Source organism: Erythrolamprus reginae, chromosome 2 (genome assembly GCF_031021105.1).
Source record: "Erythrolamprus reginae isolate rEryReg1 chromosome 2, rEryReg1.hap1, whole genome shotgun sequence".
Taxonomy (NCBI): Eukaryota; Metazoa; Chordata; class Lepidosauria; order Squamata; family Dipsadidae; genus Erythrolamprus; species Erythrolamprus reginae.
Window position 1 is genome coordinate 26,794,556 of NC_091951.1, and position 27,963 is coordinate 26,822,518.

General features: G+C 43.3%; 1 protein-coding gene across 2 annotated transcripts; it reads left to right on the forward strand.

Annotated features, from left to right (window-relative positions):
- The first annotated feature begins 1,350 nt into the window (after positions 1-1,350).
- LOC139163039 (zinc finger protein 271-like) lies at positions 1,351-27,934 on the forward strand. Of its 2 annotated transcripts, XM_070743962.1 has the most exons (3): positions 1,351-1,420; positions 6,487-8,586; positions 23,440-27,934. In XM_070743962.1, exons 2-3 carry the CDS (start codon positions 6,947-6,949, stop codon positions 25,730-25,732), a joined length of 3,933 nt encoding a protein of 1,310 aa, XP_070600063.1. In that variant the 5' UTR covers positions 1,351-1,420; positions 6,487-6,946; the 3' UTR covers positions 25,733-27,934. The 2 variants fall into 2 exon arrangements, with proteins under 2 accessions (XP_070600063.1, XP_070600061.1); XM_070743960.1 differs by lacking the exons at positions 1,351-1,420; positions 23,440-27,934 and adding an exon at positions 3,344-3,381 and having other exon boundaries at positions 6,487-9,507.
- Positions 27,935-27,963: the final 29 nt, after the last annotated feature.

The window sequence follows — 27,963 nt, forward strand, 5'->3', positions numbered from 1 at the left end:
AGGGCGATTTGTGCCTCCCGCCAAGATTTTGGCATCTTTCTTTTTACTAATACTTCATTATGTAATTCCAATAAAAAGTCATAAAATGGGCCATTTCTGCTCTATGCTACTCCCTCCAAGCTTTATTATGAAAGATTGACCTTGAAAGCTGCAGCCTTGAATTTGCTGTGGGACCAGCAGGAACAGTTCAATGGGCAAATTTTGTGGGGTGGAACAAGATGTAGTTTTGTGTAGTTGTAAAGGCACCAGGTTAGAATCAGAGAAACGCTCAGTTCCAGTCCCACCTGAAGCCCCAAAACATGTATTCAACCTTGCCCAGTCCTCTCAGCTCTAGGAAGCACGATTGGGGGGTGGAGGTGGGAGGAACCACTTCCAAAAACTCCCTTGCCAAGGGAACTGCAAAGCCAGGCATCAAGACTGACCCAAAGGCACAAAACCCGAAGTGAAGTAGTGTCCCCTTTTAGTACTTCATTTGCCTCAGTTTCTAAAGTCGGTGGCTGGGAGTCGAAAACGAAATGTTGCCATGTAATCAGTGAAAACATTTTGCCAGATGGCGATTAGGCAACATCTCTGCCTAGAAAGCTATAAACACATTAGTGGCCTTCGTGCTTGACCTTCAAAAAGGAGTTTTAAACTAGAGCACTGCATTGCTAGAAAGGATGAGAGAAGTGTAGATGAACTTCCTCTTCCAAGTGACTCAATGGAGGAAGGTGGACTGCAGAGTGGCTTTTGTGCTTTACCAAGGATTGAATCAACAGCTGGGAGGTGAGTTGAGGGCAGGTGAGAGGAGAATCCAGAAGCAAGTTGGGCTGTTGGGTTTCCTACATCGCGTGGAAGCAGAGAAGCAACTGGGCTGAAGCATGTCTTCATAATTTTTATTGTATTTTTTCACATTAAAAAAGAGAAAATATAATTTGACTAATACAGTTTGACGCAATCAGAATTTCTTCATTGTACGATTTCCATATTTATGGCTATTGTTTTAACTTAAACATTCACACTACAGTGTGACGTCACTGACGTCAAGAATGACCCAAAGGCACAAAACCCCAAGCGAAGTAGCGTCCCGTTTTACTCTTTCATTTGCCTCAGTTTCTAGAGTCCGTTGCTGGGAGTAGAAACCTATCTGCTGCCGTGTAATCACTGAAAACATCTTCCAAACGCCTTGGTGGAAATCGTGTTTTTTCACTTCCGAGCTCTAGATGGCGATCAAGCAACATCTCAGCCTAGAACGCTATCAACCCATTAGTGCCATTCACGCTTCATCTTAAAAAAGGAGTTTTGTAAACCATAGAGTTTTGCAATGAAAGGATGGGAGGAGAAGTGCAGAGTAACTTCCTCTTCCGGGTGTCTCAGGGGAAGATGGTGCACTGCAGAGCGGCTTTTGTGCTCTTCCGAGGATCGAAGCAGCAGCTGGAAGGTGAATTGAGGGCAGGTGGGAGGAGAGTCCGGGAGCAAGTCGGGCTGTTTATTTTTCTTCCAGGGCCTGGAAGCAGAGAAGCAACTGGGCTGAAGCGTGTCAGCTGCTGGTGCTGCTGCAGGCTCCCCTCCTGCCCCGATTTCAGTCCACTGGTGCTGCACGCTGTGAACGTGGGGCCTGCAATATTTTGTTGGTGGGAAGATTTTTAAAAGTCCCTTTTAAATTAAGGTTGATTCTTTGGGAATGGCTCCCTCCAGAGGTTGTGGGTGCATACTGGACAGCCATTTGTTCTGGATCGAATGAGGTTTTAGGAACTTAGCACCTACCCCCCTCCTAGAGGAATAGAATATATTAGGACATATTAAAAAGACAGAATATTATATAGAATATCCCTGGCTGAGAAACATGCTTTTAGGCAGAAAAAAAGACTCACTCTTAGTAGCCCCCACCTTTATCAATGCACCATTAATTGCCCAACTCATTCTCCCCCCCCCTTTTGTTAATAGCCTGGACCAGTCTATTCTACATATCCCCTTCAGCTCCAGGGTGATGGGATTAAGACCTTCACCCTTTGGACATGATAGGATTTTCCCTCTACACATGTCAGCAATGGTACTTGGGAAGATTACATCAGCCTACATAGCTGTCCCAGCATGCCCCTGGGAGTCTGACAGCCAATGGGGATACATTTCTGTACAGGAACAAGAAGCTCTTAAAGTGAGGCTCAACAGGGGATATAAAACAGGCACATTCAGCATCTCAGGTGTGATTGATTGATTGATTGGACTTCTAGGCCGCCCTTCTCCGGAGACACAAGGAGGCTCACAACATATTAAAAATATACAAAATAACATTGAAATCCAATTATAAAATTTATAATAAGATCCCCAAGATAAAAGCCGTACAATTACATTTATAAATCAATCTTAAAACCTGAATATTAAAAGCCATACAACCAGATTCATCCATTGCACTCATACTATCGGCCTGAATAGAGTGTCACACTTAACGGCCCCACACCTTCCAGCAAAGGTGTGTTTTTAAATCCTCCAAAAGGCCATGAGGTTGGGGGCAGTGCGAATCTCATGGGAGAGTCGATTCCACAGTCGGAGCCGCCAAAGAGAAGGCCCTCCCTCTAGGGCCCGCCAGCCAATATTGCTTGGCTGATGGGACTGGAGAAGGCGAACTCTGTGGGCCCTGACCAGCCACTGGGATACATGAGGCAGGAAACGGTCCTGTAGGTAAACTGGTCCTAAGCTATGTAGGGCTTTATAGGTAAAACCAACACTTTAAATTGCATTCAGAGACCAATTGGTAGCCAATGCAGCTCATGGTGATACGTGGGCATACTTTGGTAGACCTATGATAGCTTGCACAGCTGTATTTTGGACTAGCTGCAGTCTGCAAAACCTCTTTACAGGTAGCCCCATTGCAGTAATTGATCCTCGAGGTGATAAGGGCATGAGTGATTATAAGGAGAGCCTCCCTGCCCAAATCAGCCCACAACTGGTACACCTGGGGAACCTGTGCAAATGTGTCCCTTGTAATAGCTGAAATATGTTGTTCCAAAGTCAGCTGTGGATCAAGGAGGACTTCCAGGTTGCGAACCTTCTTTGAGGGGGGTCAAAAATCCCCCCCCCCCAGGGTAATGGGAGGATAGATAGAAGTGTCCTTAGGAGTAAGTACCCACAGCCACTTACTTACTTACTTACTTACTTACTTACTTACTTACTTACTTACTTACTTACTTACTTACTTACTTACTTACTTACTTACTTACTTAATTAATTAATTAATTAATTAATTAATTAATTAATTAGATTTGTATGTTGCCCCTCTCTGTAGACTCGGGCGGCTTAGTCTTGTTGGGGTTGAGCTTGACCCTGTTGGCACCTATCCAGACCCTCACAGCCTCCAGACATTGGCATATCACCTCTACTACTTCACTGAATTGGCACAAGGTAGAAATGTACAGCTGAGTATCATCAGCGTACTCTTGGTAACTCACCCCATGTAAGCGGATGATCTCACCCAGTGGTTTCATGTAGATATTGAACAGTAGGGGGGAGTGGACGGACCTCTGACAGGTCCCACAAGGGAGAGGCCTAGGAGCCAACCTCTGACCTCCCACTAATACTGACTGAGACCGACTGGATAGGTAGGGGAAAAATCACCGTAACACGGTGCCTCTTACTCCCAATCCCACCAGCCGGTGCAGAAGGATGCCATGGTCGATGGTATTGAAAGCCATTGAGAGGTCAGGAAGCACCAAGATAGAGGAGTACCCCCTATCACAGACTCACCACAGATCATCAAACAGTGCGACCAAAGCAGTTTCAGTTCTGTAGCCAGGCCTGAAACCAGACTGCTGAGGGCTTCATCCAAGGACTGTTGGAGTTGGAGTGTCCCTAGGAAGGGAAGGTTGGAGACTACATTTATTTATTTATTTATTTATTTATTTATTTATTTATTTATTTATTTATTTATTTATTTATTTATTTATTTATTTATTTATTTATTTATTTATTTATTTATTTATTTATTTATTTATTAATAGAGTTGAAAGGGACCGTTAGGTCATCGAGTCCAACCCCCTGCCTGAGCAGGAAACCCTACAGCACCCGATCCAAATGGAAGTCCAATCTCCTCTTGAAGGTGTCCAGAGTTGGGGAGTTCACCACCTCCCCTGGCAGGCAGTTCCATTGGTTGATCGCTCTGACCGTCAGGAAGTTCTTCCTTATTTCCAGGTTGAATCTCTCCTTGGTCAGCTTCCAACCATTGTTCCTCGTCCGGCCCTCTGGTGCCCTGGGGAATAAAGAGACCCCCTCCTCACCGTGGCAACCCCTCAAGTATCTGTAAACTGCTCTCATGTCCCCTCTAGACCTTCTTTTTTCTAGGCTGTCCATGCCCAGTTCTCTCAATCTCTCTTCGTAAGTCTTGGTTTCGAGTCCCCTAATCATTTTGGTTGCTCTTTTTTGCACCTTCTCCAGAGTTTCAATGTCTTTTTTGTAGTGAGGTGACCAAAATTGGATGCAGTACTCCAGGTGGGGTCTGACCAGGGCATAGTAGAGTGGTATTAGTACTTCCCTGGTCTTGGAGCGTATTCCTCTGTTGATGCAGCTTAGGATTGAGTTGGCTTTTTTGGCTGCTGCTGCACATTGCTGACTCATGTTTAGTTGATTGTCCACCAAGACTCCAAGATCTCTTTCGCAGTCACTACTGCTGAGTGGGGTATCTCCCAGGCTGTATGTATGTCTAGGGTTCTTTTTGCCGAGGTGGAGGACTCTGCATTTGTCGGTGTTGAACCTCATTTTGTTGGTGTGGGCCCACTGTGATAGTCTGTCTAGGTCTTCTTGTACTCTGAGCCTGTCCTCAAGGGTGTTGGCTACCCCCGCCAGTTATTTAAGATAACTGAATCCAAGGAAAGCTTTTTGAGGAGGGGACGCACCACTGCCTCTTTTAGCGAACACGGGAAGGACCCCTCCATCAACGAAGCGCCCCTATTTGTGTATTAACCGGGTTAAATTCTGATTAACCCAGTACTTTTAAAAAGCTAGCCATTTAAAAACATTTTTTAAAAAATGCCATGCACTGAAGCCGCAAAAAGTGAACCGCAAAATGGCGAGGGATCACTGTGTTCTGTTGTCAATCTGATGTTTTCTGGGCAACAAGATTGGACTGATGTGCCTCTGGTCTTTTCTGCTTTGTTGTTTTACTTCCATGTCTACCTTACAAGGAAGTTGTTTCCTATTGGTGCCCCTATTTGTGTATTAACCGGGTTAAAATATGCTTAAGCCAGTACTTTTTAAAAGATAGCTATTGAACTTTTTGTATTTATTTATAACATTTATTGGCTAATAACCTTATCATGACATGACTGGGCGGCTTGAGAGATTAAAAAATACACATTAAAACACATTAAAGGGATAGTTAACCGCCCCGAGTCTGCGGAGTGGGGCGGCATACAAATCTAATAAATACAAATAATAATAAATACAAATAGAGATATAAGTTGGCAGTCAAGTGACATCATGCTTCATGATTGGGCCACTAGGTGACATAGATGCCAGTCCCAATTGCAATCAGTAAGTGAGGGCTACTTCATTTGGGACATCGCAAAAGGGGTTGTGGAAAGTATTTTCTGCCCTTACTAGCAGCTCATGGCTTCCATGGGCATAACTGGTGCTTCAGGTCTTGCAGAGGCTTTAGGCATCATTTCATCTGTTAAAGCCCCACGCCTGTAAAATTAGGGTCATGCAGATTGGCAAGTGTGGCTAGGTAACGGAATGGGACAGTTCACTGCCTCCTGTTGGCTGCAGCTCTTTGGTCTCTAGCCTTCCGCCTCGGAAGATTGGGCTCTGCCTTTTCTCTTGCCAAAAAGCCCCTAGAAATTTGGCTCAGCCCTTCCGTCACAAAAAACCACATTCACCATGGGCTTTTTGGCCGCACAAGACACTTTGCTGCCAGCCAATCAGAACGGTGCTCACAAAAAGCTAATTTGGGAACGAAAGGAGAGGTCTCTCTCTCTCTCTTTCTCCATGAGTGGGAGGGGTTGAGAGAGATGGAAAGGAAGACACAGATGATCTTAAACAATTTTAGACGTGGTGGAGAGGGGAAAGCGACCACCTGTTCACCTAAATCCTTACCATTTATTTTTTTTAAAATAATTAAAAAACAGAGTGTGGGTACAAAAGGAAGTTTTTGAATCAAATCCATGTGCTGAATTGAAGAAGTCGCTCTGGAAATACTTCACTGCTCAGGCTATATTATTGTCATCCCAGTTCATTTTCAATGATCCATTCTCCATCAACCAAGGTTTCTCTTAGCAACATGTCATGATTAATATAAGTCTTTGGAGTCTTTGGAGAGGGGCGGCATACAAATCTAATTTATTATTATTATTATTATTATTATTATTATTATTATTATTATTATAATAAGAGCTTCTTTGACTATTGTGGCATATTTGCCTTTTCATTGTAACATAAAGTTTTTTCTTTCATTTTTTCATCATCTGCAACCATTTTATGCACAATTGAAGATAAACTTTCATTTGAATCTTATAGACAAAGAAGAAGGCAGTAAGCACCCTGGACAACTGAGAATAACAGGCGACATTGAACAGCAAAGCAAGTCAGTCCAGAAATCAAAATATTTTCCATTTCTTTGAAAGAGGGTGCAGATGAGAGAGAAATGGGAGAAATTCAAGAGATTTTTAGCTGAGAAAAGTAGAATGTGAAATTCAAGCATAACATTACATGAAAAGACAAAGAGAGATTATTTTTCCATTCAGCAAAAGAGCGAAATATCTGTAAGTTACAGGGGAGGAAAAGGTCTCTTGGAAACCCACGTAGAGCAGACAAGTGTTGCAGGGCTTTCGCTGAAAGGAAGAAAACAGCTTGAATCAAAGTTTCAATACACAAGGGATCATCCATATTTTTTACCTCCTCGGGATCATTAGTTGCGGAAAAGCTGGATAGACGTTTGTGTTGTGGGAAAGATACAATTTGCAAATAACAGCTGATTATGCTCGAGAGGATCCAAATTGGAGAGAAGCCCTATGATTACTCTGAATGTAGCAAAACCTTTGATCAGAAAGACTCCATTGTGGTTCCTGGAAGGATCCATACAAGAGAGAAGCCATACAAGTCCTCGCAATGTGCTAAATGCTTTAGCAGTCATGGCAATGTTTGTAGGAAAAAATTCACTAGAAATTCCCACCTCATTATGCACCAGAGGACTCACACAGGAGAGAAACCATTTGAATGTCCTGATCCTGGGAAAGGTTCCAGTCACAATTCTGACCTGGTTGAACACCAGAGTATTCACACAGTAGAGAAACCCTTTGAATGTCCTATCTGTGGGAAAAGCTTTAGTGTTATTTCTAGTCTGGTAAGACACCAGAAGACTCACACAGGAGATAAACATTTTGAATGTTCTGATTGTGGAAAAAGTTTCAGTCACAATTCTAGCCTGCTGGAACACCAGAGGATTCACACAGGAGAGAAACCCTTTGAATGTCCTGATTGTGGAAAAAGTTTCAGCCACAATTCCAGCCTGGTGGAACACCAGAGGATTCACACAGGAGAGAAACCCTTTGAATGTCCTGTTTGTGGGAAAAGTTTCAGTCAGAATTCCAACCTGTTGAAACATCAGAGGACTCACACAGGAGAGAAACCCTTTGAATGTCCTGATTGTGGAAAAAGTTTCAGTCAGAATTCCAGCCTGCTGGAACACCAGAGAACTCACACAGGAGAGAAACCCTTTGAATGTCCTGACTGTGGGAAAAGTTTCAGTAAGAATTCCAGCCTGGTTCAACACCAGAGGATTCACACAGGAGAGAAACCCTTTGAATGTTCTGATTGTGGAAAAAGTTTCAGTCAGAATTCCAGCCTGGTGAAACACCGGAGGACTCACACAGGAGATAAACCCTTTGAATGTCCTGATTGTGGAAAAAGTTTCAGTCAGAATTCCAGCCTGGTGATACACCAGAGGACTCATACAGGAGAGAAACCCTTTGAATGTCCCAACTGTGGGAAAAGTTTCAGTCAAAATTCAAAGCTGGTTATACACCAGAGGATTCATACAGGAGAGAAACCCTTTGAATGTCTTTGCTGTGGGAAAAGTTTTAGTGATAATTCCAGCCTGGTGAAACACCAGAGGATTCATACAGGAGAGAAACCCTTTGAATGTCCTGATTGTGGGAAAAGTTTCCGTCATAAATACTGCCTGATTATACACCAGAGAATTCATATAGGAGAGAAACCCTTTGAATGTCCTGACTGTGGGAAAGGTTTCAGTCATACTTCTGGCCTGGTTGAACACCGGAGGACTCATACAGGAGAGAAACCCTTTGCATGTCCTGACTGTAGTAAAAGTTTCAGTCAGAATTCCAACCTGGTCCAGCACCGGAGGATTCACACAGGAGAGAAACCCTTTGAATGTCCCGATTGTGGTAAAAGTTTCAGTCAGAATTCCAACCTAGTGAAACACCAGAGGACTCATACAGGAGAAAAACCCTTTGAGTGTCCTGACTGTGGTAAAAGTTTCAGTCATAATTCCAACCTAGTGAAACACCAGAGGACTCATACAGGAGAGAAATCCTTCGAATGTCCGGTCTGTGGTAAAAGTTTTAGTCGGAATTCCAGTCTAATTTTACACCAGAGGTCTCACATAGGAGGAAAACTGTATGAGTGTCCGGACCAGTAGTAATATTTGTTATCTTCACTATCGATTTGGAAATGTGAGCATTCATGTACACCACTTTTGCACTTGTGCAGAACATCCGTGATCATTTCTGGGCAGGTGGGCAGAACCTGCTGCTAGCGCTACCGGTTCATTTGACCAGGTGCGACCCAGCAGAATGCCACCACTGGTCCAGAATCTCAGTACTACAGTTACTGTTATAAACGAAGACGAAAATAGAACATATTAATTTGAAAACAGCTATCTGGCCTTCAGCGTTAGAAGCTGTTAGATATTTATTTTTGTTGAAATTGGGCAATTATGTAAAAAGTCTTTTGGGGAGTGTTCTTTGCATTTTTAGGATGGTAGCTGGTAGAAATGCCACATGCAATGAGTCCCAACCTTTTTCTCCCTGGGTGACACAGAGGGGTTCACCGTTCTTTTTCCCCTAAAAGTTGCAGGAATTCATCACATCAAGGATGTCTGTTTAGATTCTGTCAAGAACGAGGCACGCAAGTGGAAGACGGATAGGAAATATATTGTGGGAGTTTAGGGCAGTGATAAAAGCAGTGTAAAATTTTAGATGTAAGGGCTATTCTGCCTTGCAGGGGACCTTCAGGGTTTAAAAGTCATAAGAAGCAATTTGATTGAAACATTTCAGTTGCTACGTATTTCTTCTACCATGAGAATTTTTTTTCATATTTAAAAATTGTATTAAGAATTTTAACAAACATACAGAAGTACAAACTATACAGTGATACCTTGTCTTACAAACTTAATTGGTTCCGGGACAAGGTTCTTAAGGTGAAAAGTTTGTAAGATGAAACAATGTTTCCTATAGGAATCAATGGAAAAGCGATTAATGCGTGCAAGCCCAAAATTCACCCCTTTTGCCAGCCGAAGCGCCCGTTTTTGCACTGCTGGGATTCACCTGAGGCTCCCCTCCATGGGAAACCCCACCTCCGGACTTCTGTGTTTTTGCAATGCTGCAGGGGAATCTCAGCAAGAGAATCCCAGCATCACAAAAACAAGCTCTTTGCTGGCAACGGAAGTCCGGAGGTGGGGTTTCCCAGCGAAGGGAGCATCAGTGAAATCGCAGCATCGCAAAAACATCGAAGTCCTCGAAACCCCACCTCTGTGTTTTTGCGATGCTGCAATTTCATTGAGGGTCCCCTCGCTGGGAAACCCCACCTCCGGACTTCCATTGCCAGTGAAGCGCCCGTTTTTGCGCTGCTGGGATTCCCCTGCAGCATCACAAAAACACGGAAGTCCGGAGGTGGGGTTCCCCATGGAGGGGAGCCTCAGGGGAATCCCAGCAGCGCAAAAATGGGTGCTTCGCTGGCAGTGGAATTCTGGAGGCGGGGCATCCCAGCGGCAGCGGTGGGTTTGTAAAGTGAAAATAGTTTGTAAGAAGAGGCAAAAAAATCTTAAACCCCGGGTTTGTATCTCGAAAAGTTTGTATGATGAAGCGTTTGTAAGACGAGGTATCACTGTATTTAAGAAACACACAGGAAAAAAACCCCAAACAACAATAACAAAAAAGAAAGAAAAAAGACAAAAGGAGAGGTGCCAACATGTATATATACATATATAACTATAATATCTTGCTACATTTCATGTTGAGACCTTGATTTATTAAAAAGAGAGTAATATCCCATTTCTCTCAGTTGCTGACATATCATCAACAAAAATCCTTATTAATCTTGTGCAGTTCTACATATGGGTTTTTTGTCTATCAAACAACTCTCATCCAGCATAGTGAGAATAGTCTTTTCTAATCAGTAATACGTATTCTCAATTCTGCTCCTCTCTTCACTTTCTATCACTTGCTTTTATTTCAGAAACATCTATCACTTTTCATTTATTATTATTTATTTATTTGTTATTTATTATTTAGATTTGTATGCCGCTCTTCTCCGCAGACTCGGGGCGGCTCACAGCAATATACAGCAAATCATGACAAATCCAAATAAATTTAAAATATTTAAAAAGATTTAAAAAGAACCCCATTTTACTAGCAAACACACACACACACATACCATGCATAAATTGTACATGCCCGGGGGAGGTGTTTCAGTTCCCCCATGCCTGACGGCAAAGGTGGGTTTTAAGGAGTTTACGGAAGGCAGGGAGAGTAGGGGCAGTTCTAATCTCTGGGGGGAGTTGGTTCCAGAGAGTCGGGGCCGCCACAGAGAAGGCTCTTCCCCTGGGGCCCGCCAACCGACATTGTTTAGTTGACGGGACCCGGAGAAGGCCCACTCTGTGGCACCTAATCGGTCGCTGGGATTCGTGCGGCAGAAGGCGGTCTCTATGTCATCTCTATAGTACTTACCTTGTTTTTTTCTTACCTAACCATTCATACTACGGAGTCTATGGAGAGGCGCGGCATACAAATCTAATAAATAATAATAATAATAATAATAAATTAAGATTTCTTTATCTTTGTATGTTAATGACGCCCCTCTTATTGTATTCAAAATTTCCTCTGTTAGCTGTCTCCTTAAAAGTCTGGCATGAATCTCCCTTGGATGTCTATGACATCTTGTAAAACTCATGTTAATCCTATCATCTTTAACTAATTCTCTTGGGATTTCATGTTTCGGTCTTTCCAATACTAAACCCAAAATCTCCGCTATTAAAACCAGAAGGTTTTAATCTCGTAATTTCTTCTATATTTTTAGAACAGAATAGAATAGAACTCTTTATTGGCCAAGTGACACTGGACACACAAGGAATTTGTCTTTGGTGCACATGCTCTCAGTGTACATAAAAGAAAATATACATTTGTCAAGAATCATGAGGTGCAACACTTAATTATCGTCATAGGGGTCAAATAAGCAATCAGGAAACAATATTAATAAAAATCTTGAGGATGCAAGCAACAAGTTACAGTCATACCGTCCTAAGTGGGATGAAATGGGTGATAGGAATGATGAGGAAAAAACTAGTAGTAATAGTGGTGAAGACTTAGTAAATAGTTCAACAGTGCTGAGGGAATTATTTGTTTAGCAGTGATGGCATTCAGGAAAAAAAACTTCTTCTGTCTTGAAGTCTTGGTGTGCAGTGCTCTGTAGCAACGTTTTGAGGGTAGGAGTTGAAACAGTTTATGTCCAGGATGCGAGAGTTTAGTAAATATTTTCGCAGCCCTCTTTTTGACTCGTGCGGTGTACATGTCCTTGATGGAAGGCAGTTTGGCAGCAATTGTTTTTTCTGCAGTTCTGATTGTCCTCTGTTGGTCTTATTGTGTTGCAGAACCAAATCAGACAGTTATAGAGGTGCAGATGACAAACTCAATAATTCCTCGGTAGAACTGTATCAGCAGCTCCTTGAGCAGTTTGAGTTTCCTGAGCTGGAACAGAAAGAACATTCTTTGTTGTGCTTTTTTGATGATGTTTTTGATCTTAGGTGACCATTTTAGGTCTTGAGATATGATAGAACCAAGAAATTTGAAGGTCTCTACTGTTGATACTGTGTTTATTTATTTATTGGATATGTATGCTGCCCCTCTCCGCAGACTCGGGGCGGCTAACAACAGCAATAAAAACAGCATGTAAATCCAATACTAAAGCAGCTAAAAAACCCTTATTTGTAAAACCAAACATACATACATACAAACAAACATACCATGCATAAATTGTAAAGGCCTAGGGGGAAAGAATATCTCAGTTCCCCCATGCCTGACGACAGAGGTGGGTTTTTAGGAGCTTACGAAAGGCAAGGAGGTGTTGTCTAGTATTGCGAGAGGTGGGAGGATGGGAGGGTTTCTCCTAAAGTCTACCACCATTTTTACAATTTTGAGTGTGTTCAGTTCCAGATTATTCTGGTCGCACCGCAAGGCTAGTTGTTCAACCTCCCATCTGTATGAGGTTTCATTGTTGTCTTGAATGAGACCAATCCCTGTTGCATTGTCTGCAAACTTTACTAGTTTACCAGATGCAGTCATTGTTATAGAGAGAGATGTTGTGAGAGTACACAGCCTTGGGGGTCCCCTGTGCTAATTGTACAGGTATCTGATGTGATTTTTCCTAGCTTCACCTGCTGCTTCTTGTCCCTTAGAAAGCTTGTGATCCACTTACAAGTGTGTTCAGGTACCTCTAGCTGATTTAATTCAGTTAGAAGTATGCCCGGTATGATGGTGTTGAATGCTGAACTTAAGTCTACAAAGAGGACCCTAGCGTAGGTCTTTGGAGATTCAAGATGCTGTAGGATTTTGTAATCTCAAATAAAATAACGATTGTTCCAACTCCATGTGAAGCATGGCTTTTTCAAATGTTTGTTTATAGCTTCCAATCTGTCATCTCCTTTGTCTATTCTTTTTTCTGTCACTTCTGTCATTATTCCGTCATTATTCCGTCAACAACCTCATTATTTATCCCTGTATAAAAGATCAGCAGGGCCACTATGCGCTCTGTGAGATATGGTCAGGGGACGTAAACACTTTGTAAGCACTTTAATCCCTGTCTGATTCCCTGTGTGCCGACGCAGGCTCGATTCACCTTTGTGTTAATATTTTTTTACAAGCCGATTTTATTATTATTATTATTATTTATTTATTATTTATTAATCATATTTGTATGCCGCCCCTCTCTGCAGACTCGGGGCGGCTCACAGCAATAATAATAATACAACGTAAACAAATCTAATATTTAAGTTAATTTAAAACCCCAATTTAGAAACCAATCATACATACAGACATACCATGCATACATTTTATAAGCCTAGGGGGAGGGAAAGTCTCAGTTCCCCCATGCCTGACGACAGAGGTGGGTTTTAAGGAGCTTATGAAAGGCAAGGAGGGTGGGGGCAACTCTGATATCTGGGGGGAGTTGGTTCCAAAGGGTTGGGGCCGCCACAGAGAAGGCTCTTCCCCTGGGTCCCGCCAAACGACATTGTTTAGTTGACGGGACCCGGAGAAGGCCAACTCTGTGGGACCTAACTGGTCGCTGGGATTCGTGCAGCAGAAGGCGGTCCCGGAGATATTCTGATCCGGTGCCATGAAGGGCTTTATAGGTCATAACCAACACTTTGAATTGTGACCGGAAACTGATCGGCAACCAATGCAGACTGCGGACTATTGATGTGACATGGGCCTATTTAGGGAAGCCCATGATAGCCCTATACAAGTATTGGGGTACAGGGCCATCTCAGAGGTTTGCTAGTGCATGTAACTCAGTGATCTGATCGTTGTCGCACTGCCTAATAGTCATGTGATTTACATTCAAATGCTTGACAACTTACATTTATGACGATTGCAGTGCCCCAGGGTCGTGTGATCCCCTTTTGTGACCTGCTAACAGGCAAAGTTGAGGGGAAAGCAGATTAATTAACAACAGTGTTACAAATTTAACTGCAATGATTCATTAACAAATGTGGCAAAAAATGGGGCATTTCTACTCTATTCCCTCCAATGTGCCGTCCAGCTCTGTCCTAATTGCTAGATCTAGAATTTGCTGTGGGAGCAGCAGGAACATTTCAATGGATAAGAGTTTGTGGGGAGGAAGAAGAGCCAGTTTGCTGTAGTGGTGAAGCACCAGGTTAGAGACAGAGAAATGCTCAGTTCCAGTCCCACCTGAAGCCCCAAAACCTCTATTCAACCTTGCCTCTCAGCTCTAGGAAGCAGGATGGTGGGGAGGGGGAACCACTTCCAAAAACTCTTGCCAAGGAAACTGCAAAGCCAGGCATCGACTGACCCAAAGGAACAAAACCCAAAGTGAAGTAGCGTCCTGTTTTACTATTTCATTTGCCTTTGTTTCTAAAGTCGGTGGCTGGGAGTCAAAAATGAAATGCTGCCATGTACTCAGTGAAAATATCTTGCAAGATGGTGATCAGGCAACATCTCTGCCTAGAAAGCTATAAACACATTAGTGGCCTTCGTGCTTGACCTTAAAAAAGGAGTTTTAAACTAGAGCACTGCATTGCTGGAAAGGATGGGAGGAGAAGTGAAGACGAACTTCCTCTTCCAGGTGACCCATGGGAGGAAGGTGGACTGCAGAGTGGTTTTTGTGCTTTTCCAAGGATTGAATCAACAGCTGGAAGGTGAGTTGAGGGCAGGTGAGAGGAGAATCTGGAAGCAAGTCGGGGTGTTTGGTTTCCTCCATGGGCTGGAAGCAGAGAAGCAACTGGAGTGGAGCATGTCTTCATAATTTTTTCACATTAGAAAAGACAAAATATAAGAGCCTTCTCTGTGGCGGCCCCGACCCTCTGGAACCAGCTCCCCCCAGATATCAGAGCTGCCCCCATCCTCCTTGCCTTTCGCAAGCTCCTTAAAACCCACCTCTGTCGTCAGGCATGGGGGAACTGAAATTTCCCTTCCCCCTAGGCTCATAGAATTTATACATGGTATGCTTGTATGTATGAGTGGTTCTTTAAATTGGGTTTTTTTAGATTGTTTTTAATATTAGATTTGTTTACATTGTCTTTTTATCTTGTTGTTAGCCGCCCCGAGTCTTCAGAGAGGGGCGGCATACAAATCTAATAAATACAAATACAAATACAAAATATAATTTCACTAATACAGCTTTCAACATGTACAGGTAGTTCCCGACTTACGACGGGGATCTGTTCCCACGGTCCGTCGTAAGCCAAGTTTGGTGTAAGTCGGAATATTCCGATTTACATGAATATTCCGACTTACACGGCGGTGGCTTCTTCAAGGAACCAACAGCCAGTCCTTCTTGGCGCTGCGTTGCTGCAGCCTCCATTCGGGCAAGGGGATCTTCGTGGTGGGCAGCCTCGGAGGCTACAGCAACGCAGCCCCGAGAAGGACCGGCTGTTGGTCCCTTGAAGCTGGTCGTTCTCGGCACTGCGTTGCTGAAGCCTCCGAGGCCGCCCACCGCGGAGATCCCCTCAGCCGAACGGAGGTGGCGACGGCGGCGGCAGCTTCGGAGGATGCAGCAACGCAACACTGAGAAGGAAAGGCTGTTGGTCTCTTGAAGCCACCACCGCCTCCGTTTGGGTGAGGGGATCTCTGCGGTGGGTGGCGGCTTCGGAGACCCCACGGAGATCCCTTCGCCCGAATGGAGGCGGCGGTGGCAGCGGTGGCTTTGAAGCTGTCCCTGGGTCATTGTAACGACGAAACATCGTACATCGGGGATGATGTAACCCGGGAACTACCTGTACTGAGGTTGCATTTAGGCCCAGTACTCACTAAATGCAATCCTGGGCTGTATTAATGGGGGTGGGTGGGTTGTTAAAATTAATATCATGTCAAGTTCTAATATTGCTTTACAAAGCCCTCGTAAGAGCACTCTTGGAATACTGCATACAATTCTAGTCACTGCAACATAAAAAGATATTGAGACATTGGAAAGCACAAGCATGCAGAAAAGAGCAAAAAAGATGAGGAGGTCAAGTTATTTTTCAAAGCATCAAAAGGCAGGACAAGAAACACCTGACGAACACTAATCAAGGAGAAAGGCAACTTAGAATTAAGGAGAAACTTCCCAGCAGGGAGAACAATTAACCAGGGGAAGATCGTGTCTTCAGAGGTTGTGGGTGTGTCATCACAGGAAGTTTTAAAAAATAGACTAGATTGTCATTGGTCTGAAATAGAATCTCCTGCATCAGCAGGGGCTTGAACTACAAGCTCTATTCTGATTGATCTTGAAAGCTACAGCCTTGAACTTGCTGTGGAAGCAGCAAACAGGTCAATGGGTAGAGTTTGTGGGGAGGAAGAAAAGCCAGTTTGTACAGTAGTGGAAGGCACCAGGTTAGAAAAAGGGACTCGGGGACTCAGTTCCAGTTCCATCTGAAGGGCAAAACCATCTGCTCAACTTTGGCCAGTCCTCTCAAGTTGAGGAAGAAGGAAAGGGGGGGGGCAACCCTCTCCAAAACCCCTGGCCAAGAAATAGAATTCTTTATTGGCCAAGTGTGATTGGTCAGACAAGGATATCCACAATTGACCTCTCCAGGTTACTAAGAGGTCAGTAAGGGGCGTACATAAGTGCAGCAGTGTGCCTTTCGCCCCTTGTCCAGTTGTCTTTCCTTTATCTCATATATCATATATATTTTCTTCCTTTCTTTTTTTTTTTGCAAAATTTCTTTATTAATATATTTTTTCCCTTTCATATACCGTGTTTCCCCGGAAGTAAGACAGTGTCGTACTTTCTTTTTATCCCCAAAAGCCCCACTATGTCTTACTTTCGGGGTATGTCTTATATTGGGAAAAAAATTGTCAAATTTTTTGTTTTAACCATAAAATTAACATTTATTAACAATCTGAACAGTATTGTATTCACCACAAAACAGCAGATGATACCCCAGTATGCCAGTGTGTATGTTTTACTGATGTATGATTAATACTGTGTGCATTACCGTATTTTAAGCAGGAGGCGGCAGTGACAAGTGCAGGGGACGGTGCGGTGACGTATGGAGAGGGGGACGGCGCGGTGACGTATGGAGAGGGGGACGGCGCGGAAGTGGGCAGGAGGCGGCGCTCATTAAGATCAGAGGGAGGTGGCAGACGCGGCGACGTATGGAGAGGGGGACAGTGCGGACGTGGGCAGGAGGCGGCGTGCAGCTAGATGAGAGGGAGGCGGCAATACCCCCGTGTTTCCCCGAAAGTAAGACATATGTCTTACTTTCGGGGTACGGCTTATATTAGCCGACCCCCCTGAAGCCCCCGATACGTCTTACAATCGGGGGTGTCTTACTATCGGGGAAACAGGGTATCTTCTCCTCTATTTTATATTTTTCTTTATATATATTACCTCATGTCTATTCTCTTCTATGTATTGTGTATTGGGAAAAATAAATAAATAAATAAATAAATAAAAATATGTTTTGATGCATATGCTCTTAGTGTACCTAAAAGAAAAAGATACAACTGTCAAGAATCATGAGGTACAACGCTTGTCATAGGATACAAACAAGCAATCAGGAAATAATATAAATGGTAGGGATACAAGGAACCAGTTAGTCATATGTGGGAGGAGATGGGTGATAGGAAAGATGAGAAGACTAATAGGAGTAGTAATGAAGGAAACTGCAAGGCCAGATAGCAAGACTTGGCCGAAAGGCACCAAAAACGAAGCTGCAATCAAATTTCGCTATTTCACTTGACTCAATTGCTGCCGCCTAACCAGTAAAAACACCTTCCAAATGCCATGGTGGAGCCTGGAAAAGCTTGTTTTTCCTGCTCCTTTCGCTAGATGGCGGTCGGGGAAACCTAGGAAACCATCAACACTTCAGCGCCGTGTGTGCTTGAGCTTAAAAAAGGCGTTTTAAAACCATAGAGTATTGCCATACTAGAAAGGATGGGAGGAGAGGAGAAGCGCAGAGGTACTTCCTCTTCCGGATAATTCGGGGGAGGAAGATGGTGTGCAGAGCGGCTTTTCTGTTCTTCCGAGGATCGAAGCAGCAGTTGGAAGGTGAGTTGGGGGCAGATGGGAAGAAAGTCCAGGAGCAAGTCGGGCTGTTTGGTTTCCTCCACGGCCTGAAAGCAGAGAAGCAACAGGGCTGAAGTCTGTTAGTTTCTTCTGCCCAAATTTAAGCCCACTGGTGCTGCATGCTGTGAAAGTGGTGGCTGCAATTTTCTGCTGGTGGGAAGAGTTAAGATTTCTCCTTTGGGGAAATATAATATTCTGCCCCTTTTAACGTCCCCCCAAATGTATTTCATTCTTCTGGGGGAGGGGGGAGAATTCCATACATTAAGGAATGAAATGTGGAAAAGGCAGGGGCGGAATTGGGGAGGAGGGGAGGTGGGATCTACCACTCGATCAAGGACAACCACAGGTAATCCTCACTTAACCGTTGGTTCACTGGGCCTTCCAAGTTATAATGGCACTGTTGAAGCAGACGTAGTTATGAAGGTGCAGAAAAAGAAATCGCACCGATTTGGATTCTGGCAATCGGTGCATTTTTATATCAGCTTCTGAGTATTGTATTGGCAGTTCAGTGTTGGCAAATACTTCAAAAGAAAAGGATTTAGGGGTAGTGATTTCTGACAGTCTCAAAATGGGTGAACAGTGCAGTCAGGCGGTAGGGAAAGTGATGCTTGGCTGCATAGCTAGAGGTATAACAAGCAGGAAGAGGGAGATTATGATCCCACTATATAGAATGCTAGTGAGACCACATTTGGAATACTGTGTTCAGTTCTGGAGACCTCACCTACAAAAAGATATTGACAAAATTGAACGGGTCCAAAGACGGGCTACAAGAATGGTGGAAGGTCTTAAGCATAAAACGTATCAGGAAAGACTTAATGAACTCAATCTGTATAGTCTGGAGGACAGAAGGAAAAGGGGGGACATGATCGAAACATTTAAATATATTAAAGGGTTAAATAAGGTCCAGGAGGGAAGTGTTTTTAATAGGAAAGTGAACACAAGAACAAGGGGACACAATCTGAAGTTAGTTGGGGGAAAGATCAAAAGCAACATGAGAAAATATTATTTTACTGAAAGAGTAGTAGATCCTTGGAACAAACTTCCAGCAGATGTGGTAGATAAATCCACAGTAACTGAATTTAAACATGCCTGGGATAAACATAGATCCACCCTAAGATAAAATACAGAAAATAGTATAAGGGCAGACTAGATGGACCATGAGGTCTTTTTCTGCCGTCAGACTTCTATGTTTCTATGTTTCTATGGTTTCAGCATCCTACACTGAAATCTCGATTTGTGAACTCCCCAGCTGTCTTCTGGCAAACAAACTCAGTTGCCAGGAGGAAGTTGCAAGCCATGGTCATGTGAAATTAACTTTAACAACCTACAGTGATTTGTTTAAAAGCTGCTGAGAAATCGATGTAAGTTGAAATCATGCTTCATGATCGGGTTGTTTAGTGAGACACCATGTCAGTCCCAATTGTAGTCAGTAGGTGAGGACTACTTCAGCTGGGATGTCACCAAAGGGGTTGTGGAAAGTATTTACTGGAGCTCAGTGCTTCCATGGGCAAAACTGTTCCTTCAAATCTTACAGTGGCTCCATGCATCATTTCATCACTTAAAGTTAGTGAGGTGCAGATTGACAGGTGTGGCTCGATAAAAGATAGTACAAGTGGGTGTATTGATAAGACAATGCTTTTATTTATCTGAATAAAGATGGGTCCCTCCGAAGCAGGAAGGAAGCAGGAATGTGGTCCAAAGCAAGTATTTATAAATGTTTTGCTTTCACTTCATTACTTAAAGAAAGAGGCAGCTGGCACATGACAGATAAGACATAGAAATATAAAAATAGAATAAAATAACAGAGTTAGAGGGGACCATGGAGGTCTTCTAGTCCAACACCCTGCTTAGATAGGAAATCCTACACCACTTCAGACAAATGGTTATTCAACAACTTCTTTAAAAACCCCAGTGTTGGAGCATTCACAACCTCTGGAAGCAAGTTGTTCCACTGATTAATTGTTAACTAATTGTCAGGAAATTTCTCCCTAGTTCTAAGTTGTTTCTCTCCATGTTTACTTTATTTTAGTTATTTTATTTATTAATTGGATTTATATGCTGCCCCTCTCCGAAGACTGAAGGCAGCTTACAACATATTAAAAACAATACAAAATATCCTAAATCCAATTAAATTTAAAGCTAGCTAATCTAAAACCCAAGTCCTTAAAAATAAATTATTCCCATTGAAACAAACAACATACATTTCATTCATTGGCCAGAGGACTAGAATCTAATGGCCCCAAGACTGACGGCATACAGTAGTCCCTCGCTATACCGCGCTTCACCTACTGCGGCTTCACTTCATCACGGGCTTTCAAGAAATATTAATGAGAAAAATAATTCGCGGATCTTCGCTGGTTCGCGGGTTTCTGAGGAAGTCAATCGGCAGATTTAAACAGCCCGCCGAACTCTATCGGCAGGTTTTTTAAAAAAAATATATCTAAAATTGTAAATACTGTATTTAAATACTGTATCTAAAATAAATACTGTGTGGGAAGGGTTTATAAACACTTAAAACAATGAAAACTTACCAAACAATTACAATATAAATACTTAAATAAGTACTATCAGTCGATAAATTCCACATCGCGGATTTCACGTATCGCGGCCGGGGGGGGGGGGGGTCTGGAACGTAACACCAGCGATAGGTGAGGGACTACTGTAAATGATTCTTCAAACTCTTGCAGAAGGCAAGGAGTCTGGGGGCAGTGTGAATCTCTGGGGGGGAGCCTATTCCAGAGGGCCGGAGCCCCTACAGCAAAATTTCTTTCCCTAGGCCCCGCCAAGCATCATTGTCTAGTTGATAGGACCTGGAGAAGGCTGACTGTGGGACTTGACCGGTCGCTGGGGCTCATGCAGTAGGAGGTGGTCCCGTAAGTAATCTGGCCCGATGTCATGTAGGGCTTTTTAGGTCATAACCAACACTTTGAATTGCATCTGGAAACCAATCTGCCACCAATGCAGCCCACAGAGTGCTGAGAGACATGGGCATAGCTAGGAGGGACTATGACCGTTCATGCGGCTGCATTTTGCATGATCTGTAGTTTTTTAACACTCCAATGGTAGCCCCATGTAGAGAGCATTGCAGTAGTTGAACTTTGAGGTGATAAGGGCATGAATGACTGAGTGGAGACTCCCTATCCAGCTAGGGCAGCAACTGGTGCACCAGGTGAACCTGGGCAAACACCCCCCTCGCCACAGCCGAAAGATGATGTTCCAAGGTGAGCTGTGGATCGAGGAGGACTCCCAAGTTGCAGACTCTCTCTGAAGGGGTGAAAAGTCATCCCCCCCAAGTGATGGACGGACAGATGGAAGTGTCCTTGGGAGGCAGAACCCACAGCCACTCCATATTATAAGAGTTGAGTCTGAACGTGGTAACAACCATCCAGACCCTGACAGCCTCCAAGCACCGGCACATCACCTCCACTGCTTCACTGAATTGACATGCAGTGGAAATGTATAGCTGAGTATTGTCAGCGTATTGTTGGTAACTCACCCCGTGTTGTCAGATGATCTCACCCAGCGGTTTCATGTAGATGTAAACAGCAGGGGGGAGAGAACCGATCCCTGAGGAACCCACACATTCTATAGATTCGCCATCATGGGTGTAGGGTCTCCTGCTTAAGCAGCAGCTGGATTAGAAGATCTCCAAGAGCCTTTCAAATTCTATTATTCTTTTCTGTTGCAATGATATTTTTATGTCCTGATAAGTAAAACCAAAGATATCAAAGAGGGTATACTTTCTTTTTAAATTGCCTGTACTTGAAAACAACCATCATGATTGACCCAGTCAATAATCACTCATGCCTTCATCACCTTGAGGCTCCACTACTGTAACGCTCTCTACATGAGGCTACCTTTGAAAAGTGTTCGGAAACTTCAGATCGTGCAGAATGCAGCTGCAAGAGCAATCATGGGCTTTCCCAAATATGCCCATGTTACACCAACACTCCGCAGTCTGCACTGGTTGCCGATCAGTTTCCGGTCACAATTCAAAGTGTTGGTTATGACCTATAAAGCCCTTCATGGCATCGGACCAGAATATCTCCGGGACCGCCTTCTGCCGCACGAATCCCAGCGACCAGTTAGGTCCCCCACCCTCCTTGCCTTTCGTAAGCTCCTTAAAGCCCACCTCTGTCGTCAGGCCAGGGGAAACTGAGATGTTCTCCTCCCTCTAGGCTTACAAAAAATGTATGCATGGTATGTCTGTATGTATGATTGGTTTATTAAATTAGGGTTTTTAAATTAACTTAAATATTAGATTTATTTATATTGTATTATTATTGTTGTTAGCCGCCCCGATTCTACGGAGAGGGGTGGCATACAAATCTAATAAATAAATAAATGAATGAATGAATGAATAAATAAATAAATCCATGAATGGAGATTAGAAGTTAGATTTGGGTGTCAATTGAATCATGATTAATGTAAGAGCTTATTGGAGCATTGTGGCATGCTTATGTTTTAATTGTAACGTAAGCTTTTTTTTTTCTCATCTTCTACAACCACTTTCTGCTCAATTAAAGATACCCTTTTATTTGAATCTTATAGACAAAAAGAATGGCAGTAAGAGCACTCGGGACAACTGAGGATAACAAGCCACATTGAATAGCAAAGCAAGTCAGTCTAGAAATCAAAATATTTTCCATTTGCTTGAGAAAGCCACACAATTCTTCACCTTCCTAAGCATTTGAGAGAAAAACAAGGCAAGTGAGAGAGAAACAAGAGAAAATCAAGAAGAGATTTCTAGCTGGGAAAAGTAGAGTGTGAAATTCAAGCATACATTACATGAAAAGTCGAGATCATTTTTTCTATTCAGCAAAAGAGGGAAATACCTGAATGCCAGTGGGGAGGAAAAGGTAAATTAGAAAGCCCTGTAGAGCAGAGAGCGTTCTGAGAGGAAGAAAACAGCTTGAATCAAAGCACAATTAAAAAAGGAATCATATTTTTAACCTCCTCAACAATATTATTTCTGATGGAGCTCCATAGACGTGCCTGTGGTGCGAAAGATACAATTTGCAAATCACAGCTGATTATGCCTGAGAGGATCCAGACTGAAGAAAAACCTTACGTATACTCTGAATGTGGCAAAACCTTTGGTCAGAACAACTCCACTGTGGATCATGGAAGGACCCACACAGGAGAGAAGTCCTGCAAGTGCTCCCAATGTGGTAAATGCTGTAGTGAGCATGGCAACGTGGTGATACAGCATAGGACTAACACCAGGGAGAAACTGTTTGAATGTCGTAATTGTGAGAAATGTTTCAGTGATAATTCCAGAACTCACACAGGTGAAAAACTCTGTAAACGTCTTGAGTGTGGAAATAGTTTCAGTCAGAACTCTCGCCTTGTTGCACACCAGGAAACTCACACAGGAGAGAAACTGTTTGAATGTGCTGTTTGTGGGAAAAGTTTCAGTACCAAATCTAGCCTCGTGAAACACCAGAGGATTCACACAGGAGAAAAACCCTTCGAATGTCCTGTTTGCGGGAAAAGCTTCAGTCAGAATTCCAGCCTGGTGATACACCAGAGGACTCACACAGATGAGAAACCCTTTGAATGTCTTGATTGTGAGAAGAGTTTCAGTACCAATTCCAGCCTGGCAAAACACCAGAGGGTTCACACAGGAGAGAAACCATTTGAATGTCCTGTTTGTGAGAAAAGTTTCAGTAAAAATTACAGCCTGGTGATACACTACAGGATTCACCCAGGACGCAAACCCTTTGAATGTTCTGATTGTGGCAAAAGTTTCTGTACTAATTCCAACCTGGTGAAACACCAGAGAACCCACACAGGAGAGAAACCCTTTGAATGTCCTGTTTGTGGGAAAGGTTTCAGTCAGAATTCCCACCTTATTAGCCACCAGAGGATTCACACAGGAGAGAAACCCTTTGAATGTCCTGTTTGTGGGAAAAGTTTCAGTCAGATTTCCCACCTTATTAGCCACCAGAGGATTCACACAGGAGAGAAACCCTTTGAATGTCCTGATTGTGGAAAAAGTTTCAGCCACAATTCCAGCCTGGTGGTACACCAGAGGATTCACACAGGAGAAAAACCATTTGAATGTCCTATTTGTGGGAAAAGTTTCATTAAAAATTCGCACTTCATTAACCACCAGAGAATTCACACAGGAGAGAAACCTTTTAAATGTCCTGATTGTGAGAAAAGTTTCAGTCAGAGTTCCTCCCTTATTAGCCACCAGAGGATTCATACAGGAGAGAAACCCTTTGAATGTCCTGATTGTGGGAAAAGTTTCAGCCACAATTCCAACCTGGTGGTACACCAGAGGATTCACACAGGAGAAAAACCATTTGAATGTCCTATTTGTGGGAAAAGTTTCATTAGAAATTCGTGCTTCATTGACCACCAGAGAATTCACACAGGAGAGAAACCTTTTAAATGTCCTGATTGTGAGAAAAGTTTCAGTCAGAATTCCCACCTTATTCGCCACCAGAGGATTCATACAGGAGAGAAACCCTTTGAATGTCCTGTTTGTGGGAAAAGTTTCAGTCAGAATTCCTCCCTCATTTGCCACCAGAGGTCTCACACAGGAGAGAAACCCTTTGAATGTCCTAATTGTGACAAAAGTTTCTTTACCAATTCCAACCTGGTGGTACACCAGAGGATTCACACAGGAGAAAAACCATTTGAATGTCCTATTTGTGGGAAAAGTTTCATTAGAAATTCGTGCTTCATTGACCACCAGAGAATTCACACAGGAGAGAAACCTTTTAAATGTCCTGATTGTGAGAAAAGTTTCAGTCAGAATTCCTCCCTTATTAGCCACCAGAGGATTCACACAGGAGAGAAACCCTTTCAATGTCCTGATTGTGAGAAACGTTTCAGTAAGAGTTCCAACCTCATCAGCCACAAGAGGATTCATACAGGAGAGAAACCCTTTAAATGTCCTGATTGTGGGAAAGGTTTCAGTCAGAATTCCCACCTTATTTGCCACCAGAGGACTCACACAGGCGAGAAACCCTTTGAATGTCCTAATTGTGACAAAAGTTTCTTTACCAATTCCAACCTGGTGGTACACCAGAGGATTCACACAGGAGAAAAACCATTTGAATGTCCTATTTGTGGGAAAAGTTTCATTAGAAATTTGTGTTTCATTGCCCACCAGAGAATTCACACAGGAGAGAAACCTTTTAAATGTCCTGATTGTGAGAAAAGTTTCAGTCAGAATTCCTCCCTTATTAGCCACCAGAGGATTCACACAGGAGAGAAACCCTTTCAATGTCCTGATTGTGAGAAACGTTTCAGTAAGAGTTCCAACCTCATCAGCCACAAGAGGATTCATACAGGAGAGAAACCCTTTCAATGTCTTGATTGTACAAAAAGTTTCTCTCAGAGTTCCCAGCTTGTGATACACCAAAGGACTCACACAGGAGAGAAACCCTTTGAATATCCTGATTGTGGAAAAAGTTTCAGTCAGAATTCCAGCCTGGTGCAACACCTGAGGACTCACACAGGAGAGAAACCATATGAGTGTCCTGACTGTGGGAAAAATCTCAGTACCAGGTGTAATCTTGTAAATCATGTCCGTATTCACACAGGGGAGAAACCATTTAAGTGCCCCAGGTGTGGACAGTCCTTCAGGCAGCATTCCACCCTTATCGCACACAAGAAAATCCACATGAGACCCAAAGCTTTGACGTCACGGAGACTCCTTCCTGGATGGGGCCGAAACAGGGGAGTTGAGGAAATAAAGCCACGGGCCAGGAAGGAGTCTCCGTGACGTCAAAGCCCCGCCCCTGGAATCCCAGCCTGGGCGGCAAGCAAATGGGATTCCCCGCCTCCTTTTGCTTGCAGCGCCATTCCCGAGGCGGGGAAATTTTGGGCTTGGAGGTGGCTCGGCTCTTCCCCCCCCCCCCGTTGCGCCCATTGCCCAGGGCAGCCCACGACCACCCGTCTCCTTTTATTTCTTACGGAAAAGGCACGGCTGCGGTGTCCAAGCCTTTTCCGTAAGAAAAGGAGACAGGCGGCCGTGGGGCTGCTTTGGCGGAAGACGGGAGGGTGAGGCCAGAAGTGTTTGGGTTCGTGTTCAGCAAACTTAACCAAACTCCGCCGCCAAATTCGATCAAATCCGAACTTCGTTGGGTTCGCCCAACACTATTTGTAATGATATTTGTCTGGTGGTTTGTTTGTTTTTTGGCGGCAAATATCTATTATATTAGGAAAGAAAAAACTGCAACATATTAGTTTGATCATGACTATCTGGCCATCAGCAGGAGCTGCTGGATATTTATTTTCTCAGAAATAGTGCAATTATGTAAAAATATTTTGGGAGTGTTCTTTGCATTTTTATGATGGTAGATGATAGAATGCCATGTACAGAGCCCCGGCCTTTTTCTTCCTTGCCTTCTCCAAGATTTTCAGTCTCAGAATCCTCCCGCCATCTCTTGAGGATTGGAGCGCTCAAACTATAGTTGGAGATTGTGGCTCCTCATATAAGGAGAAAGCAAAGAGGAGAAGAGAAGTAGGAATTTCAACAGTCATTTTTTCCTAACAGCTCCGGGAATTCAGTGCACCAATCATGTCTGTTCAGATTGTGTCAAGAATGAGGCACGCAAGTGGAAGATACCATATGAATAGCAACTATATTGTGGGAGTTTGGGGCTGTGACAAAACCAATGTAAAATTTCAGATGTAAAGGTTGTTGTGCCTTGCAGGTGACTTTCATGGAGAAACCTTGTAGGGATATTGAGTTGAAAAGGGATTGTGGTTTTATTCGCAACTCCTATGAACTCCTTTGCTTGCAGGTGCCTCCTTGTTAGCCTTTAATGACTGGTGGTTGAGTGCAGCACAAAAGGACTAATGTTTTTGTGGTAAGTGTGTGTGGGGGGGATTGTATAATAATAATAATAATTTATTAGATTTGTATGCCGCCCTCTTCGAAGACTCGGGGCGGCTCACAACAATAATAAAACAATATCACAATGAAACAAATCTAATATTAAAAACATCTAAAACCCCATCATTTAAAACCATGCAACAGACGCATACCAAACATAAAATATAAAAAGCCTGGGGGAGGTGTCTCAGTTCCCCCACGCCTGGCAATACAGGTGGGTCTTAAGTAATTTGCAAAAGATGAGGGTGGGGGCAGTTCTAATCTCTGGGGAGGAGTTGATTCCAGAGGGCTGGGGCTGCCACAGAGAAGGCTCTTCCCCTGGGGCCCACCAAACAACATTGTTTAGTCGACGGGACCCGGAGAAGGCCAACTCTGTGGGATCTTATCGGCCGCTGGGACTCGTGCGGTAGAAGGTGGTTCTGGAGGTATTTATTATTTCTTTATTTCTTTATTAGATTTGTATGCCACCCCTCTCCGTAGACTTGGGGCGGCTAACGACAGTAAAAAGACAATATGAACAAATCTAATATTAAAAGTAATGTAAAAAACGCCAATTTAAGAAACCAATCATTCATACAGACATACCATGCATAAATTTTATAAGCCTAGGGGGAAGGGAATATCTCAGTTCCCCCATGCCTGATGACAGAGGTGGGTTTTAAGGAGCTTACGAAAGGCAAGGAGGGTGGGGGCAACTCTGATATCTGGTATTCTGGTCCGATGCCATGTAGGGCTTTAAACATTTAAACATTTATATAATGTTTAATTTCTAAAACAGCATTGCGCAAGATGAACTCACAGATACTGTAACATCATATGTCAGTTTCTGTGAAGACCTACAATTGTAAACCGTAGCCTGTCTACTGTTGACGTTACCCCATTCTTAAGAAGTGTGTAAGGGGTGTGCATAAGCACACTAAGGTGCCTACTGTCCCTGTCCTAATGATCTTATTTATACATATCCATTTCATGTATTCATAAACTTGTATATACTTATATCTATTATCTTATATGTGCTTGACAAAAACAAATCTAATAAAAAATAAATGAAATGAAATAAGGGACTGATACTTTTGTAGCGTGCCCCACTACCTGAGGTAGAAAGATATGGGTGG

What these genes read in the sequence shown, in the direction of transcription:
- LOC139163039 (XM_070743962.1), top strand. Translation starts at nt 6,947, where the DNA reads ATGCTCGAGAGGATCCAAATTGGAGAGAAGCCCTATGATTACTCTGAA. An exon ending in AGTCTAATTTTACACCAGAG is followed by an intron (nt 8,587 to 23,439) that starts GTCTCACATAGG and finishes GAAACACCAGAG; the next exon opens with GATTCACACAGGAGAAAAAC.